Raw genomic sequence first — 19,902 nt, forward strand, 5'->3', positions numbered from 1 at the left:
CTTATATACTTAATAGTAAGGTCCTAGGATATGTTGCTGAACAAAGAGACCTTGGAGTGCGGGTTCATAGCTCCTTGAAAGTGGAGTCGCAGGTAAATAGGATAGTGAAGAAGGCATTTGGTATGCTTTCCTTTATTGGTCAGAGTATTGAGTACAGGAGTTGGGAGGTCATGTTGCGGCTGTACAGGACATTGGTTAGGCCACTATTGGAATATTGTGTGCAATTCTGGTCTCCTTCCTATCGGAAAGATGTTGTGAAACTTGAAAGGGTTCAGAAAAGATTTACAAGGATGTTGCCAGGGTTGGAGGATCTGAGCTACAGGGAGAGGCTGAACAGGCTGGGGCTGTTTTCCCTGGAGTGTCGGAGGCTGAGGGGTGATCTTATCGAGGTTTATAAAATCATGAGGGGCATGGATAGGATAAATAGATAAAGTCTTTTCTCTGGGGTTGGGGAGTCCAGAACAAGAGGGCATAGGTTTAGGGTGAGAGGGGAAAGATATAAAAGAGACCTAAGGGGCAACTTTTTCACGCAGAGGGTGGTCCGTGTATGAAAAGAGCTGTTAGACGATGTGGTGGAGGCTGGTACAATTGCAACATTTAAGAGGCATTTGGATGGGTATATGAATAGGAACGGTTTGGAGGGATAAAAACCTGGTGCTGGCAGGTGGGACTAGATTGGGTTGGGATATCTGGTTGGCATGGACGGGTTGGACCGAAGGGTCTGTACATCTCTATGACTCTGCTACATACAATGAAGAGTTTTCTTCAGATTCCAGTCCCACCTTACACAGTAGAGTGGGAGCCTTAAACAGTGTCCTTCGTTCATTAAGCCTTGGCAGTAGCTACCCCAAATTTTGTGAATTCCCCAGCATGTAGTCTTGTACCTTGTAGTGTGTCACCTTTCAAAATTGGGTCCTGGACAGCTCTTGAGTTATCTGGATCTGGGCTACTCATTGATCTGTATGTTTAAAATGGAAAGTTTTTGCCCTGTCCTCCACTCATAGTTTATCCTATCCCTGCTCTTGCTTTTGTAGCCACAGCACTTACATGTCTGGTTCAGATAAGTTTCTGATCAATGGTCTGACTCCCAGGATGTTGCTAGTGGGGTGGTCAGTGATGGTAAAAGTCAAGAGAAGATGGTTGGGTTCCTTTTTCTTGAAGATGATAGTTATCTAACATTTAATGTGGTCCAAATATTGCAAATTTGGACGCAGTAGGCTCCCTTAAAGAAATGATGGGAGATGGAAGGGAGCTGTTTCTCTAAAACAGAATGTGGCTGGGAATGCTCAGTTTTAAAATAGGCTGGGACTTTTTTCACTGGAGTGGAGGTGGTTGAAGGTGACCTTATTGAAGTTTATAAAATCATGAGGAGCATAGATAAAGTGAATGACAAAGGTCTTTTCCTTCAGGTGGGTAAATTCAAAACTGGGGAGCGGAGAAAGAGATTTAAAAGGACATGAGGGATATCTTTTTTAAATTAGGGTGTTTGTGTGTGGAATGAATTGCCAGAGGAAGTGGTGGAAACAGGCACAGTTACAACATTTAAAAGACATTTGGATAAGTACATGAAGAAGGATGGTTTGGAGGGATATGGGCCAACCACAGGCAATGGGGACAAGTTTATTTGGGGTTATGGTCGGCCCTGAATGGTTAGACCAAAGGATCTGTTTTAATGTTGTTTAACTCAATAAAATCTAAAATAGAGCAGGGTCCCTTTAAGGACTGTTGCGGAAGTCACATTGCCTGCTGTCACGTGACAGGTATCTTGTGATTTTGTATCGAGTTGGGGTGGGGGGGAATCCCCGGAGTGCGCATGCCGAACGTGGTGTAACAATCCCCGGGAGACAGGGCGGTGATTCCCCGGGTCGTGGTAGAGGTTCGCTGTTGCCCACTCCCGAGCTCTTGGGAAACCCTCCCGTACAGAGAGGGTTCCCCATTCTGTCCTGGCCCACAACCTCGCTCCGGGGCTGAGCGACGCCTGCTGCCACTGGAGTTCCGTCGCCACTGTCGCTTTCTCTCGGCTCTTGCTTTCCATCTCCACCCATGGATAACAAGCCCCTCTTGCAGGAGAGGCCACCCGCGTACGCTGCGGTGCCGGAGAGGGGCTACGACTACGGCCAGACCTACGGGACCATCCCACCGCCTGGATACCAGCCCCCTCCATACTCTTACCCGGCTTCAGGTGTGCCCACCCATTTCTTATTTATATTATGTACACAGGCATAGCCAATCTAGTCCTCCACTGGAGCCGCAGCAAAGTCATGGCAGGGTGTATGTAATTGCATTGAAACTTCGAAATCACCTGACAAATATTCTTCACGTTTCCCCTCAGTGCTGAGAGTTTAACAGTAATTGTTTGGAGAAGCTGGGTAGGCAAGACTGTTAGTTTTGTCGTGATCAGTTGATTCTTTAAAATCGCAAATAATCAGAAATTAACTTTTGAGTTTTAACCACGCCGACATTACTTTAAATATTCTGGGGGCGGCACAAGGTTGACTGTTAAATTAATTGATGAAACTGGTCTGTTCTTAATCTTGCTGTATGGATTCATTTTCTTTAAGTTGTGTTTTATAACTTAAATGCCAGTTATTTTGATATTGTTATTGATATTGCTTTGATATAGGATTATTTAAATGAAGATAAGGTTGTTTTGGGTGGGGAGAAGAGGGGATGTAATTACTCTATGGAATTTAATCAGGTTTTGACTTTTTTTGTTTTACAGGTTATGTACCTCCAGCCCCTGCAGGTATCCAGCCCCCTGTGTGTCCAGGATCAAACTACTCAAACACTTATACTATTATTCAGCAGCCAGCTGCAGCTTCAGTTGTAGTGGTGGGTGGCTGTCCAGCTTGCAGGTAACAATGATGCACGTTTTATAAAAAATGCTATGCTTTTTTATGAATGAACTTACAATTTTGAAGAATGTGTCCTCCAGAAAGCTATCAATTTTGAAGCGTCATGGTAAAGTTAGGAATGTTTTATGACAATGTGTATGCTTCATTTGAGTGAACAAATATCATTGAATAGTTTCCTTACAGTGTGGAAAGAGGCTATTTGACCCATTGAGTCTGCACTGACCTTCCAAACACCATGCTGCCTAGACCCAGCTCTCCACCTGAACCCTCTAACCCTGCATTTCTCATGGCTAAACCACCTAAATTACGTGCCTGTAGACAGTACAGGCAATTAAGTTAGCTAGTCCACCCAACGACTTTTATTTGGATCATGGGAGGAAATTGGAGTACCTGGCAGAAACCCTCAGATAAGGAGAATTGTGCAAACTCCAAAGTAGCAAAATTGCGACCTTGCACACTCCAATCCCTGCTACGGTTTAAATTAACAGCTTCCTACCCATCCTTGTGATGGAAGATCTGTCAACCTGGGCTAAACTGCCCAGTACATTGTGCAACAGCTCTGGACTGCAATTTTATTTTCTACTCAATCTATTCTGAAATGTTACCAACCACTTCTGAAGCAAATGGAGCTTGAACCTGAATCTGAGGTAGGGACACTACCACTGCACTACAGGCATCTTCAAACAAATGAATTAAGGTGTTTCATTGTCCTTGGACTTCATATTGACTAAGGGCATCCCCAATGGAAGCAGGTTATGTCCAATGGTTCCTGAACATTTTTCATATCTACCATGGAGATGGGCCCACTTATCTGGATGTCAAGTCTGGGATCTTACTCTAGGCCCTTGAATATCACAATCACAATACTCCATGAATTTATCTCAGGAATATGGGTGAGGGGAGGCTAGGTGTTGTGGTGGAGCTGAACACTACTCAACTCTATTCCCCACCTCCTCAAATGTCACCCCACTGTACCCCCAGGCTGTATGTTGGCAGTATTCAGATGTGCCAGAAACCTGTGGCCATGACCATTACAGAATCACCTCCTGACCTCAAACTTTCAGGGATTTGTGGAGGTCTGCGTGAATTTCAGCTCTTAACTGGTAATGTATTGCCCTGTACTATATCAACACAATTTTTATTTTTACTGTTCATATTTGGGTAACATTGTTTGCATGTTTTGAAAGCAAGCTGTTCAGAGATGTCTGGAATAGGTGGGATTTGAATCTGCCTCCTGGGTCAGGATTATACCACAAGTGGCCCTTATGGGTTATATGGATCAAGAACTTTACTGTTCATTGAGCTCAGCCACAAATTTACTAAACTGCTGTACAGTCAGTTCTAGTGTAATGGTAGTTCTGTTCTCGTGCAATCACATTCTAAAGAAAATCATAATAGCAGCACCATTTTAAACTAATGGGGCTGGAATCTCATTAAAACCAGTACATGCTTTGAAACTGTGCTTTAGAAAGTGTCCCCAATTCAAGTGTTAACAAACTGTTATAGCAGAACAGCCTGTACAGCCACATAAAGTTGTTCTATGTGACCTGTTGTCAGGTAGAAAACCTAGCAGCCACTGGCTAGTCCAGTGGTACATTCAAATATTACATCCACAATGCACTGAGGAATATCAGAACTTATGCTTAATATTTAATGTTTTTTAATCTAGAGATTATTCAGCGGATGCACAAAATAGTGGCCTATAACACACACCACTAATGTTTCAGTAAAAATGGATTAGAATTTTTTTTCTTGCCTCTAGGTTGGTCCTCTAACTTCAGTTTGAAATTTTACTATTGATATGTGGCTTGTTCACTTTATACCAAACAAAATATTATTTTGTTAATTGTACGTCATACAATTTCACAGTCCTATGATGCCATTTGACCCCATTATGAAGAAAAACTCAGTGGAATGAACCGTTGGCTAGACTTTAAAAGAAACCCTGCATTGAATTTAGGTTTCCACTTGTATGTAAAACTGAAGTAGTGGGTGGTTTTGCTGGTGTGTTTTCCAGACTGGTGTAGGAGCCTTTAGCTTGGACTATTTCCTCCATTCTTTTAAGAAAGGCAACTTGAACACTTGCTTGCAATCCTGGTTTGAGATTTAAATTTAATGACTGGCAGTTTGATAAGTTTTGTGGCTCTTTTCTAAAATGACTCTTCAAGTTCTGTTGGGCTAAGCCAGCTTGATATAGCAATATTTCTTCATGAAACTTGATTATATAGACTCTGAAAACTCCCATTATTTTGGAAATTTAGTTTAGGTCCTCTTCCCTCAAACCATATTAAGCTAATAGAAGTGCAAAGTCTCTCTATAGCAGAGCAGGCTTTGATTATTTCTTCCCAATTGTATCAAAACTATGACATTATTAATTTAACATACAATATTCATTTTTGAGGCCACTGTTTATAATAAAACCCTTGGTCCAAGTCATTTGGACTTTATTTACAAATAAAACATTTCCATTGGGTAGAATTAAGTTTCCCATTCTTTTTTCGATAGAAATGCAGTTAAGTGATGGTTATGTTGAGCTGGCATCATGTACAAAGATTCCAGCTTTGTCAATTTGGCTTTTTTGTTAACTTGTTCTTCGCTTCAGTCTTCATAAATGCAATTATCATGACCATCTTTTTAACCACAGTTCTTTTAAAGATAGGTTGCCCTGTAATTTTTTTTCTACCTAATTGATCATGGTGCAGTTGGGTGGAATCCTCCAACTGCTAAAACTCTGGTGCCCCATTTTCAATTGTTTCTGTATTCATAACTATTAGTGGCCAGACTCCTCTGTACCTCAAGTTTTTACCTGGTGAGCTGCATAGATGAGGAATGGCCCAGAGTAGGTCCTCAGGTTGTGATCAGTTTGGGGATAATGTGAATTGGTTGCTGTGCATCTTGGTTAAATCCACAAAAGTGTGAAGACAAACAGGCCTGCCAGAAGGCTCCTGGTTTGATTCCTGACCTCAGCTGCTAACCAAATAACAAGTTTTAAATTACCAAATCTAGTAATGCTTTGCTCCCTGATATGTCCACTTGCTGTACAATGGAATAAACACTTGCATTTACTCAGTGCCATTCACAATGCATGGCATCCAACATTCTTTACAGCCAATAAAACTTTTGAGCTGCAGGGAGTTGTAATGTAAGAAACATGGTAGCCAATTTATAGACTACAAACTCTTGCAAACAGTAGTGAGATAATGATTGATAATGAAGTGTTGATTGGAAGGTCAGTTGGCTGAATAGTGGGTTTGCAGTGGTGAGTGATGCCAGCAGCATGGGTTCAATTCTCACATTGGCTGAGGTTACCATAAAGGCTTTCCCCTTGCCTGATGTGTGGTTAACTTCAGTTTTACGCACCACCAGTGAGCAGCCCTATGGGTCTGGTGACTTTACCACTTATTGATTTTGAGTGATAAATATTAGCTGCTTTACACAGGATCTTTTACAGCTAATGCCTCCTTGATTTTAAAATCTCACCCAAAGACTCTACCTCTGACAACATACCACTCCATTAGTACAAGTCTGAAACTGGATCTTCCATCCAGATCTCATGGAGTGCAACGTGAACCTACAACCTTCTGATTCCAAGGCACATGTTATCCACTGTGCCATGGTCATCAACAGTTGTTGTGACTGTTCTCAAGTGGGAAAATAAGTTTTGGCAATTTAAATTATTTCACTGTTGGAATAAAATCTGGTGAAACTTGGCATGTAGGGAACTGAGACACAGCTGGCATTCTAAAGCTTCCATAATGATCGACTTCCATGTAAACTGAGAATCTATTTTCACAAGTGGAATCTCACTTCTGTAAAGTGAGTAGACAAGTTCCAACTACAACTGCATATCCTTCAGAATTCAGGGTCTATTTCTGAACCTTTATTATCCTGAGGAAAAGGGTCTGATGGAAAGGAATATTGGAAAATGTTAATTTAGTTTTTCTCCCTCTATCCTGTGTTGATCTGCTTTCCTGTCATGAATTGTTTGGAGAGGTTTATACAATGTGCAGAAATTGAAAATAGACAATCTGATTCCAGTTCAGAGACTTTTATTTTCCCCAGACCCTATGGTCTTCCCTTTTTTTTTATTTGTTTGCTCATTCTATTTCCTTTTCTTTTGATCCTTTCTTGCCCTCTGTTCCCTAATTCCCTTCCTTATTTCTCACTCCTGTTTTGCATTCCTCTGCCCCTCCTGGGCTTCTGCATCTGCGTTCCTCATGGCTCCTGTTCTCTTGCATTTTTCTTTCTCTTACACCCTCTGTCACCCAGGTCCTATCTATAGTCCCTTGACCTCTATTGCCCACTTGTCTCCTGCACTCCTTCCCTGTTTTGACTTGTTCCCTGCCACTGCTTCTCTCTACACACCCTCCCAAACTCTGTTCCATCACACTATTTTATTTTGGCTGTTGCACGGTGCCGCTGCTCTCAAACACCATCTCTTTTGGTGTCTCAATTGCGCTCTCGGTCAGACAAAAAGGATGGGACAGACTCCACTCTCTTGCACTGCCTCCTTCCTGTGCTCTAGCACTTCTACACTCTTTTCTCTTGTCTCAACATTAGCTTACTGGTTCCTGCTTTCCTTCTGTCTCTTCCATAGATTGCACTTGTGCTGTTACCCTCCCCTCCTTTCCCTGACTCCTCCTCTCAGACCTTCCCTTTCTTGTGCACTCTCCCTTGCCTAACCTTTCACTCTAGCTTTCTTATGCCTTTGCCTTCCCCTACCCCTTGCATTTTGTCCCTCCTGTAGTTCCAACCCATTTTCTTTTGCATTATTGTGCACTCTTTACCTTCATATCCTCCTACCCCCCGCCGTCATTCCCTTGTGCCCCCCTCTGCCGTAGTGTGTGAGCGTGTGCTGACTGTTTTATTTCTAGCTCAAACGGAGACAGAGAAAATTTCCTGTTGGTCACCTGACTTCTTGGAAATGGTGCTTCAAATTGAAACCTAAAGTCACGGAGGGAATTAGTTTGGCATTTTACAATGATTCACCCTGGTTGGGAATGATGTTCCAAGTGCTACTTTTACTGGACGACTTAAAATCAACATGTAGTCAAAGTTAATCAGCACTTTGTGTAGCATTTTGTAGCTGCATTTGAATGTTTGTTTGCTTTGAGTTTTATGGCTGAGGAAAATGGGAAGTTGTCTACTATTCTTGATTTTTAAACAAATCTAAAATAACTTACCCTTTCCTCATATTAGAAATAATTTCAAATCTTGTTGTGCTCTCTTTCTTGCTGTGTTGCCCACACCAATGTTCCAATATGAATTATCTCTTCTTTCTAATGCTTTGGCTAAAAGGATTATTTTTAACCTGCCACCGAACCAATCCTTTTCATTTGACTCCAATCCAGGATAGGAAACTTCCTAAACCACCACGTTTGATTCTTGCAGTCAAGTACTCTGACCCTTATTCTGGGTAAACTTTATCATTTTGTAATTCAATTTTTATTCACTCTAACCTTTTTTGCTCTAAAGTGAAGAAAATGTAGCTTAAATTCTGCCTGTAGCTGATGCTGGGTTACAACTGAACTTAATGCATTCAAGCAATCAAAGTTTTATTATGTTTAATGTGAGATCCTGTTTTAATGTAGTTTATTGACTACATAGTCCAAGCCAATGGTAAAGTGGCATGTTAACTGGAGAGATTTCACTATCATAGCAATAGATTTTTTCCCTTTCCAAATGTTGTTAGGGATCCCTGGTCATCCAATTGCAGTGATAACTACCAAATAGACTCAGACTCAGCAACCAATCACATTAAGATTGTTCACAAAGAACAAACCAGTAAGTGAAGTGCACAGATTATTTCACTCAAATTTCAAGTAAACAAAGGTTGAGATATAACAAATGGGAACTAAAAGTTAAATGAACTTTTAAAATTGTACTTTTGATTGTAACTTGTTAATTGGAAACTTGTTGATCTGCATATAAATGTGTTTTTTAAAAAAAGTGAATTTTTGGTCAAGTGTAAAAGTGCAATTTCTGCTCTTGGTTGGGAGGGTGGGATGTCACAAGCCAAAGCAGGATTGACTTGACTCTGTTGTTGCCCTTGAGAAAGTGGTAAGACATTTTCTACAAGTGCAGTCTATATTATGTACAGCCAATATCTCCTGAGGGAGTTTTAGGATTTTGACCAGGTGACAGTCAAGAAATTACATCTGCTGCCATCCTGACTTAGAAATGTATGTAAGGAACCTGTAAATGGTGTTCCTATACATGATGTCCTTGTCCTTAGTGCCTTCTAAACCCAATACCTCTATCAAAGAAACCTTGATCAGTTGCTGCACTGTAGGAGTGAATATTGAAACTGGTGGATGGGCTGTTCAAACAGGCTGTTTTGTCCTCCCTGCTGTCAATACTCATTCTCAAAGCTGCACTCAATTAGGCAAGTTGGGAGTATTCCATCACATTAATTTGTGGCTTGTATATAGTGGAAGTACTTGAGGAGTCAGTAGATAAGTTATTTATATAATTTCCAGCTACTGGCAATGTTCATGTAGTGATCTAGTTCAGTTTCTGGTCAAGATAAAGGTGAAGTTATCACATTATGACTAGACTTGGGGTGTCTTCTCATTGGAGATGACTGGTGATGGTTTAATCTGAGATTCACCATCTCTAAAGTGAGAAGAGAGGTTGAGAAATAGTCTTTTTGCGGAGACCTCAGCCCATGTGGAAATTGCATCTATGCTGTTGGCATCACTCCGAATTGAAAGTCGGCCTTCTAGCCAACTTAGATTTTCCAAATAAAGTAAGAGCAACTAGAGAGAGAATACGGCTTGGATCTGTGAGGATCATCAGTGCTGAACCTCTGGAGTGGAAGAGATACTAAATATTTTTCAGTATTTACTGTGGAGAAAGAAATAGAGGCTAGAGAACTTGGGGAAATTGATGTTTTGTAAACCGTTCGTATTACAGAAGAGGAAATGCTTGAGCCTTAAAATACAAAGGGGAAGATAAATGTTGGGAACCTGATCAAGCCTATCCCAGGACGTTGTGGGAAGTTAGGGAAGAAATTGTGGTGCCCCTAATAGAAATAGTTATCCCGCCTACAACCACAGGTGAGGTGTTGGAGGATGGCTAACCTTATGTCTTTAGAGGCTGTAAGGAGAAGCTTGGGTCTATGAGCTTGACATTGGTGAGTAATTTGGTGATTCTGAAACATAGGATTTACATGCATTTGGAGAGGTGAGGAATGTTTTGGGATAGTCAGCATGGTTTTGTGTGAGGGGAAATCATGTCTCAAACTTGAGTTTTGAGGAAGTAACCAAAATGATTGCGAGCAGAGCAGTATATATTGTTTATGTGGACTTTAGTGAAGTGTTTGACAAGATTCTGCATGGTGTACTAACTAGTACAGTTAGATAACATGGGATACAGACAGCTCCCAAGGAGGAGCAGAAAGTTAGACAGTGGCTTTGCTTTTCCTAATTTTTAACTGCACATAAGTGGACTCCAGAAGTTAGTGCTAGTTTTCCTGGTTGCAATGGCAGCATACACTGACCAATCACCATTTTTGCCCTTGCTCCTATAATTTAAAGATTTGGAATTTTGTGTACATCACAAAACTGCAGAGATGGTTGGTTTGGTTGCGCCTTCTCTTCTGAGAGCCGAAAGGGATGGGATAGAATCAGTTTTAAGACTAAACTACTCTTTACAGTATCTACCAACCTGCTTTTGAAATTGAATAATTTCAATTTTCTGCTGTCCTGAAACTCTAGTGAACAGCCAACTAAGGAAAATGAAGTACAAATTCTTCTGGCTCGTAAATGAATTCTGTACAATTGGAGCAGTACAGATCTGGTCTTCTACAATGATTTTAGTCTTGTGGTATTTGCTTGGCTCAGTTGGAAAGTGCATTCTTCTGAGCCAGAAGGTTGATTTCAAGTCCAGTTCCAGGATTTGGGGACACATGCCAGGTCCACACTGTGGTTAAAGGATAGGAACATGATTTAGTTTGGCTAAATCCCTTCTGAAGTCATAACACATCTATTCAGTTTGCACAGGATCCTCACTTGGGTGAGGCACCCAAAGCTGCAGTGAAATTCTTCATTTGGATCTGATTGACGTCTCCTGCATTTAGTTATCTTGATTTCACATTCTCAATGTCTTTTCTCAATAAAAATCTGTTCTGGCATTTTCAGTTGTGCCTCCAGCCTCTCTCTCATATGAATATCTCCATATTTCTTACTCTATATGTAAATGCTTCCTGTTATCATTCTTTTATTCATTCATGGGTGGAGGGCATCGTTGGCTAGGGCAGTTAAGAGTCTCATTGCTGTGGGTCTGGTGTCGCATATAGGCCAGACCAGGTAAGGATGGCAGTTTCCTTCCTCAAGGGACATTAGTGAACCAGACGATCAACGACAGATTTGTGGTTATTATTGAACTCTCAATTCCAGATTTTTATTGAACTCAAATTCCATTATTTGCCATGGCAGGATTCAGACCAGAGTCTTTGGATTAACAGTTTAGTGATAAAACCACGAGGTCATCACCTCCCTTTTTTTTTTAAATAGCATTAGATAAAATAGTCCAGTTCAAATTTTAAAGATCATATTTGTTCTGGATTTCTTTCCGATGGAAATAGTTCACTCTAAGGCATTAAATTGTTTTAATCTCAATTTAGGAAATACAAGCCAACCTGTGTCCAATTGGTACTTGGAATTTAGTTCTATTATCACCAGTATTCCTCTGAAACTGCATGTACATAATTTTGGCTGCAATAAAAATGGGGAATGTGGAGTGAGTTGACAATTTTTAATTTAATTTGTTTTCTTTTAAACAGGGTTGGTGTTCTGGAAGATGACTTCACTTGCTTGGGTGTGCTGTGTGCAATATTATTCTTTCCAATTGGGATCCTATTTTGTTTGGCTCTGCGACAACGAAGATGCCCAAACTGTGGAGCCAGCTTCGGTTAACTGGATCAAAGTGACCAGCCTATCTGTGGCCAAATTTAAATTTTTTACTGTAAATTCTCTACCATTGTGTATAAACTACAGATGACTTGCCTTCATTCTGTGATTTAGTTTGAAATTGAAATTGAAATTTGATCTTTAAAAACAAAAGCATGACAATTGAATGCCTGCAAGTGACTATAATTTCTCCATTATGAATAGTTCAAATGTACAGGCAAAAATTGATTCTCCATTTTACTGTTTCCTTAAATTGCCCTTGAAAATGGTACAATTAAATCTGCATTCTTGTATTACTATTTTTAACTAGCTACTTTTGTCTGGTTGTTAAACAGAAGTGTCAATAATGGATCAGGAATGCCTTTGGCAACTTGGATAAGATGTGAATTGCAAGCCAGAGTTTAAATGTCATTTTGTTTGCACACACCTATCAACAGGTGAGAAAGTCTCGCATGGATGGGAGCCATTTCTTCCATTGTGGAAGAACTATCTAGTTAGTCCCATTATCCCTTGTTTTTCCAGCAGTCTTGCTTGATTCTTTAGTTTGAGGATTTATACAATTCTCATCTTAAATTTGCAATTAATTTTCCACCCTTTCAGTCAGTACATTCTAGAGCATAGCTCACTTTATTAAATTCCCAGCTCTCTCTCTACTTTTGCTAATTAACTTGAATCAAAGTTCTGTTTATAGATCCTCCTGCCACAGAATAGTTTCTTGAGGATTTGATTTGTGATGTTAAAAAAACATGCTCAATGAGCCTGTTGACCTTTTCAAACCTACAGTCTCTACCATTCAAATGGGACAATCTAAACCCGAATAAATTTATTTTCCATATTACTGTATGCCAGACTTAATGGATTGGGAAATGGTTTTCCTGGTTAACTCTACATTATCCTACTTCATCACGGCATGATGTCCCTGCAATCATTTGGTGCTCAGCATAGAGTCCAAAAAGCGCTCTACACTTGCCCTCCAGGTGGTCTGTAATTCAAGCAGTGTTTTTCAGAACATGCTAGTCCATGTCTTGAGTTGCATACAGAATAAGCTGAGGAAAATGCTTAACTTTTTTTTTGTTGGGTGGTCTAGGACTTGGTCTCTGCTTGATGCTTTTTGCGTAAAGGCTGTCATGCTTGTCATAAGGAACTTGGAGTAGAAATCTAACCCAAGGATAATTTGCATTTGTAAGTTTCATGCTTGGGTTTGTACAACTTGTCTCTAGTTAATATCCACAAGACTTTTTTTTAAAAAAAAAGTTAACAAAACCAAACTAAATGTGGAGTCTGCTTATTGTCCTGTTACCAAAGTGCAAATAACTTCTTGGCTGACTATAAGTGAGCTTATTATTTAAATTCCTGTTTTCTGATAACTAGGCCCTAGAAAACTTTTTTGTAGTTTTTTCTTCCTTTCCTATTCCTATTCCATTTGAAATCTAATGTATTTAATTGGGGTTATGTAAACTTTAAAAGCAAGTGTTCCTGGCTTATTTCACTTTTCCAACTATTCTTTGTAAACTGGGTCTATTCTACCTTTTGAACCTTTTTTCTGAAGGTTTGATACTTAAGCTGAACTCATGTACACACTAGTCCCTGGTGTCTGAGGAATCAAGAATTTGATGCAAACTGATTTATTATGGACTATTATTAGCTTCATTAATACCATCTACTTGTACAAATGATTTGGACATTAAATGTTTAGCTTTCCCTCAGTTTAAAATAGACTCTGATCTGAAGCAGGGTGAAAGTGAGGACTGCAGATGGAGATTAGTGGTGCTGGAAAAGCACAGCAGGTCAGGCAGCATTAGAGGAGCAGAAAAAGCGATGTTTCGGGCAAAAGCCCTTCATCAGGAATGGAGGGCTTTTGCCTGAAACGTTTTTTTTCTGCTCCTCTGATGTTGCCTGAGCTGCTGTGCTTTTCCAGCACCAATCTAAGCATGACTCTGATCTGAAACATAATTGGTCCAATAATCTTTGAAATGCAATTGGATGACTGCAATAGCTAATACCTATATGCCACGAGCTTGAAATAATATAAAAAAAAACATTTCTTCATGATTGAAAACAGAATTTTATGGTTAAGCAATATCTTAACCAGGTGTCAATATAGATCTTCTAGGAGAAAGTGAGGACTGCAGATGCTGGAGATCAGAGCTGAAAATGTTGCTGGAAAAGCACAGCAGGTCAGGCAGCATCCAAGGAGTGGAGAATTGACGTTTCAGGCATGAGCCCTTCAGGATAGATCAATATAGATCCACAAGCAACAACAGGCTTGATGGGTGAACAACAGCAAATGAGTGAAAATAGGAGCAGCTGTGTTTTGGACAACCTTGAAAACAAGTGGATTGAAGCATCTTAGCTAGGAGTGTCAGAATAACCAAATTGAGACATGAGGTTTAATATAAAATTTTAGGACTAGATCATTTAGCTTATTGGAGTTTGCCTAGTAATTCAGTAAGTTTAAGACCACAGCTCCACCTTTGAATTTTCCCTTACCCTGAAAACTTTAGGTATTTGACTATTCAGACTCTGCCTTAGAAGTATTCACTAACCCTGCTTCTACTCGTGTGTAGAGAACAAAAGTTCCAAAGATCCACATCCTCAAACATTTCTCCTGTCTCAAATGGGTAATTCCTGAATTTTAAAACTGTTAAATTCTTATAGTTTCTCCCACAAGAAGAAATGTTATTTTGTCATCCATCCTGTTAAGTACTCAGAATCAAACTGAATATAATCTTGATCTTGCATTAGATATATGGCCAGCTTCACCTTTTAACTGATTCCCAGGAAGGATTTATCTTGTGAACATTCACTACATTTCTTTACCACATTTAGAGCCTTGAGACAAACCATACACAGTACTCTAATTGTGGTCTCTAAATGTGTAAAACATCATGACCTTTGTATTCCATTCATACAATAAATGACATTCCACTTACCACCTTATGCTACAGCTGTGTACCAAATTTTTAGTTTGTATAAGGACACACCCTAATCCCTTTTTCCAATCCAGAATTCTGCAATTTCCACTTTAAAGTGGACAAGTTCACATTTTCACACATTATACTCTGACAATTGTTTGCCTGCAATTTTTCTATATCCCTTTGCAGGCTTGAGGTATCGATGTGTCATCACCAAATTTAGAAGTCATCAGTTTGGTACTGACAAGACATTTTGGTCAAAATGTTTTAGCAATAGTTCAAATGTGGTGGGGGCAGAATGGGTTATTGATATGGGGGCAGTGTCACTGGATTAGTCATCTAGACATCTTTGGTTAATACTGTGGGACTATGGTCAAATCCCATTAAAGCAGCTGCTTTAATGTAAATTGTTAAATCTGGAAATGAAAGTGTGTCTCAGGTCACCATTATTACCACCAATTCTTCAAAACTAGCCTATTTGGTTTATTAATTCTGTTAAACTCTGCACTCCTTACCTGGTTGTCTAAATATGACACCACATCCAGTCACATGATTGATTTCCTCTGAATACCTAGCAAACCATTAGCCTGAGGACAGTAAAGAATGGGCAAGAAATTATGGCCTATACAGTAACATAAATTAAAATTGCACAATAGCCTGGAAGTAGAAATAGACATGGGATATGTAGTTAGTTTATCTCTAGATCAAATATGGCAGAAAGATGAACTATGTTGGCAGTACTAAAAAAAACAGGATTCTATTTCCTGTAATTCTGTTCTCTCATACATCCCCAAGTTGCATTGTTCTTTGGCTTGAATTTCTCCTGGAAAGCTCTCCTTAAACCTCCTTTGACCAGCATATGGTGACTTTTCCCACTATCTCTTGCTTTAAGTTTCGTGTGCAATAGTTACTTGAAGCACTTTGAACTGTTCTTGCTTTATTAAAGATTGATGCTTCTGCTGGGCTCGCTCTCAAACCTAGTGCTTGTACGTGCACATTTGATGTAAAATCTTTCAACTTAGACAAAGTAGAAAATTTGTAGAATAGTGTGCTATTGCACAGTAACTCCAGATATGTCCCAGATACTCAAATTGGGGCATATATATTTATCTCTCCAGTCCACATCCTAATGACCCTACTGTTTGAGGAGACTTTAAGGTAGTGCTCTAAATATGTTACAGTTAGAATCTTCGCCAAGAGAAATTTCATTTTTTAGAATGTGGAATGAGACCTATATGCTACCCAACACCAATTTAATTTTCTGTATGACTGATTTTATAACTGAAAAAACCCAAAATAGATGCTGGAAATTGAAACAAAATTTTGGAGAATTTTCAATCTAGCAGCATTTATGGAGAGAGGAAAGCTTAATGTTTCAAGTCTGATATGACTTCCTTAGACGGTGCCAGTCTTGAATTTATTTAGCATTTTCTATGACTTTCATAAACTGAGCCAGTTGGATTTTAGATTCAGTTTTTTGTTGTGATGGACAACTCACAGAACATAGAAAAGTACACCACAGAACAGCCCCTTTGGCCCACAATGTGCCAAGGTTTAATCCTAATGTAAAATATAGTAACTTCTGCACCCTTCAACTCACTGCTATCCATGTACAACATCATATACTTTCTTAACAACCCTATCCACTTGGGTGGCAACTTTGAGGGATCTATGTACTTGCACACCCAGATCCCTGTTCCTCCACACTGTCAAGAATCCTGTCTTTAAACCTTTAGTCAGCATTCAAGTTTGACATTCCAAAAGCAGCACTTTGCATTTATCCAGGTTGAACTCCATCTGCCATTTCTCAGCCCAGCTCTGCATTCTATGTCGCGCTGCAGCCTGCAGTAGCCCTCTATACTATTGATGACACCTCCAACCTTTGTGTCATCTGCAAATTTACTAACCCACCCCTCAATCTCATCATCCAAGTCATTTATAAAAACTACAAACAGCAGAAGCCCAAGAACAGAGCCCTGTTGGACCCCACTCAACACTGACCTCAGGCAGAATACTTTGAGAGAAGGCAGAGAGTGGTTGTAGATGCAGCCAGCCAATTCTGAATCCAGAAAGCCAAATCTCCCTGTATCCCATACTTCCTAACTTTATGAATGAGCCTACCGTAGGGAACCTTATTAAATGCCTTGCTGAAGTCCATATACATCACATCCACTGCTCGACCTTCATTGACCTGTCTTGACACCTCCTCAAAGAACTCAATAACATTTGTGAGGCATAACCTGCCCCTCACAAAACCATGCTGACCGTCTTTAATTGCACTAAGCTTTGCCAAATAGTATTAAATCCTATCCCTCCGAAGTCCTTCCAAAACTTTGCTGACCATAGACATAAGACTGACTGGTCTGTAATTGTCAGGGATTTCCCTATTACCCTTCTTGAAAAGTGGAACAACATTCATCTCCTTCCACTCCTTCAGTACGACTCCTGTGCAGAGTAAGGAGGCAAATATCCTCACCAGAAGCTTAGCAACCTCCTTTCTTGCTTCCCGGAGCAGCCGAGGATAAATTTGGTCTGGCCCTGGGGACTTATCAATGTTAATGTTTTCCAAAATTTCTAGCACATCAACTTGATCAATCTTAATCTGGTGAAGACTGTATCCCAGCTCCTCTAAGTTTTCATTTACAACAAGTTCCCTTTCCTTGGTGAAAACCAAAGCAAAAAACTCATTTAGGGCTTCCCCTGTCTGCACAGATTCCACGCACAAGTTCCCTCTGCTATCCCTGATCATTCTTTTTCCTCACATATGAGTGAAATGCCTTTGGGTTCTCCCTAATCCTTCTTGTCAAGCCTTTTTCTTGCCCCCTCCTGGCTCTCCTCAGTCAGTTTCTGAGCTTTCTAGCAAGCCTGTAATCCTCTAAAGCTGTGCTAGATCCTTGCTCCCTCCACCTTATGTAAGCTGCCTTCTTCCTTTTGACAAGTTGTTCCTCTGTTCTAGCCATCCAAGGTTCCTTAATCTTACCTATCTCAGAGGAACAAATTTGTGCATCAGTTGCAACGACTGCTCCTTAAATAGTCTTCACATATCTGCTATGCCCTTTCTGTGGAACAATTGCTCCCAGTCTGTACTTCCCAACTCCTGTCTGATAGCATAATTTCCTTTTCCCCAGTTAAATGTCTGGAGTCCAGAACTAGAGGGCATAGGTTTAAGGCGAGAGGGAAAAGAGACCTACAGGGCAACGTTTTCACACAGAGGGTGGTACATGTATGGAATGAGCTGCCAGAGGAAGTGGTGGAGGCTGGTACAATTGCAATATTTAAGAGGCGTTTGGGTATATGAATAGGAAGGGTTTGGAGGGACTAGATTGGGTTGGGATACCTGGTCAGCGTGGACAGGTTGGACCAAAGGGTCCGTTTCCATGCTGTACATCTGAGTCTATAACATCTATATTTCCCTTTCCAAGACTATGCTAAATGTGAGGCAGTTGTGATCACTTTCTCCAAAAAGTGCTCTCCCACTGCGAGATCAGACACCTGCCCTGGCTCGTTGCTGAGCACCAAATCCAAAATGGCCTCTCCTCTAGTCAGTCTGTTTCCATACTGAGTAAGGAACCCCTCATGAACACACCTGACAAAAAGGGCTCTATCCAAACCATCTGCACTTAGGAGGTTCCAGTCGATATTGGGAAAGTTGAAATCACCCATAACAACCACCCTGCTACTTCTGCATTTTTTCAGAATCTGCCCACCTATAAAGATCTTCAATCTCTCTACTGCTATTAGGTGGTCTGTAGAAAACCCCCTATGCAGTGGCTGTTCCCTTGCTGTTCCTAACTTTCACCCATACTGACTCAATAGACAAACCTTCCTCAACAACCTTAGTCTCTGTAGCTGTGATGCACTCTCTTTTTCTACCTTCCATGTTCTTTTTAAACATTCTAAACCCTGCAACATCAAGCAACTATTCCTGCCCCTGTGAAACCCATGTCTCCATTATGGCCACAACATCGTAGCCCCAAGTACTGATCCATGCTCTCAGTTCGTCACTCTTATTTTGGACACTCCTTGCATGAAAGCAGACACGCTTTAACCGATCCCTGTGTTTCATCGTGTGAGAAACCTTACTGATAGATTCACTACATCCAGTCACTGCCCCGTCTGCAACTGACTCTCTCTCAGACACGTGGTTCTGATTCCCACCCCCCTGCCAAATTAGTTTAAACTTTCCCGAATCACATGAGCAAATCTCCCACCCAGGATATTTGTGCCCCTCCAATTCAGGTGCAACCCGTCCTTCATGTACAGGTCCCACCTTCCCCAGAAGGTATCCCAATGGTCTAGGTATCTGAAGCCCTCCCTCCTGCACCAGCCTCCCTGCCACATATTAAGCTACATTCGCTGACTGCTCCTCATCTCACTATCTCGTGACACCGGTAGCAAACCTGAGGTCACTACTCTACTCATCCTGCTCTTCAACTTCCAACCTAACTCTCTGTAGTCACTTTTCAGATACTCAATCCCTTTCCTGGCTATATCATTGGTGCCAATATGTACCACGATTTCTGGCTGCTCACCCTCCCCCTTCAGAAACTTGTAAACCCGATCGACGACATCCCAGACCCTGGCACGGGGAGGCAACATACCTTCCAGGAGTCCCATTCCTGACCACAAAATCTCCTGTCAACTCTAAATAGATCAATTGATTTTAGGGCATGACAGTAAGTTGGTTTGATGCATGGTTATATGCCTATTATTAAAAGATACTTTTCATTTATTTTAAGATATAGTGACTTGGGTATATAGATTAGATTAGATTAGATTACTTACAGTGTGGAAACAGGCCCTTCGGCCCAACAAGTCCACACCGCCCCGCCGAAGCGCAACCCACCCATACCCCGACATTTACCCCTTACCTAACACTACGGGCAATTTAGCATGGCCAATTCACCTGACCTGCACATCTTTGGACTGTGGGAGGAAACCGGAGCACCCGGAGGAAACCCACGCAGACACAGGGAGAATGTGCAAACTCCACACAGTCAGTCGCCTGAGGCGGGAATTGAACCCAGGTCTCTGGTGCTGTGAGGCTAGCAGTGCTAACCACTGTGCCACCGTGCCGCCCAAATATATGGGGATAGGCACCAGGAACAATGGGGAAATTTCATTTTCTTTCATTAACATTAGCAGACAGAACAAAATCTCTTTTACTTAAAAAGTCAGACTTTATGGTTATATAAAAAAAAACAAGTTTCTCCTGTACAC

General features: G+C 40.8%; 1 protein-coding gene across 1 annotated transcript; it reads left to right on the forward strand.

The window, feature by feature from the left end:
• Window positions 1–1,766: 1,766 nt before the first annotated feature.
• Window positions 1,767–12,060, forward strand: bri3 (brain protein I3). The gene is made up of 3 exons (XM_072559828.1): window positions 1,767–2,182; window positions 2,723–2,855; window positions 11,641–12,060. The coding sequence occupies exons 1-3, from the start codon at window positions 2,044–2,046 to the stop codon at window positions 11,771–11,773; spliced, it is 405 nt and encodes a 134-aa protein (XP_072415929.1). The 5' UTR covers window positions 1,767–2,043; the 3' UTR covers window positions 11,774–12,060.
• The last annotated feature ends 7,842 nt before the right edge of the window (window positions 12,061–19,902 follow it).

The sequence above is a fragment of the Chiloscyllium punctatum genome, chromosome 40 (genome assembly GCF_047496795.1).
Source record: "Chiloscyllium punctatum isolate Juve2018m chromosome 40, sChiPun1.3, whole genome shotgun sequence".
Lineage (NCBI taxonomy): Eukaryota > Metazoa > Chordata > Chondrichthyes > Orectolobiformes > Hemiscylliidae > Chiloscyllium > Chiloscyllium punctatum.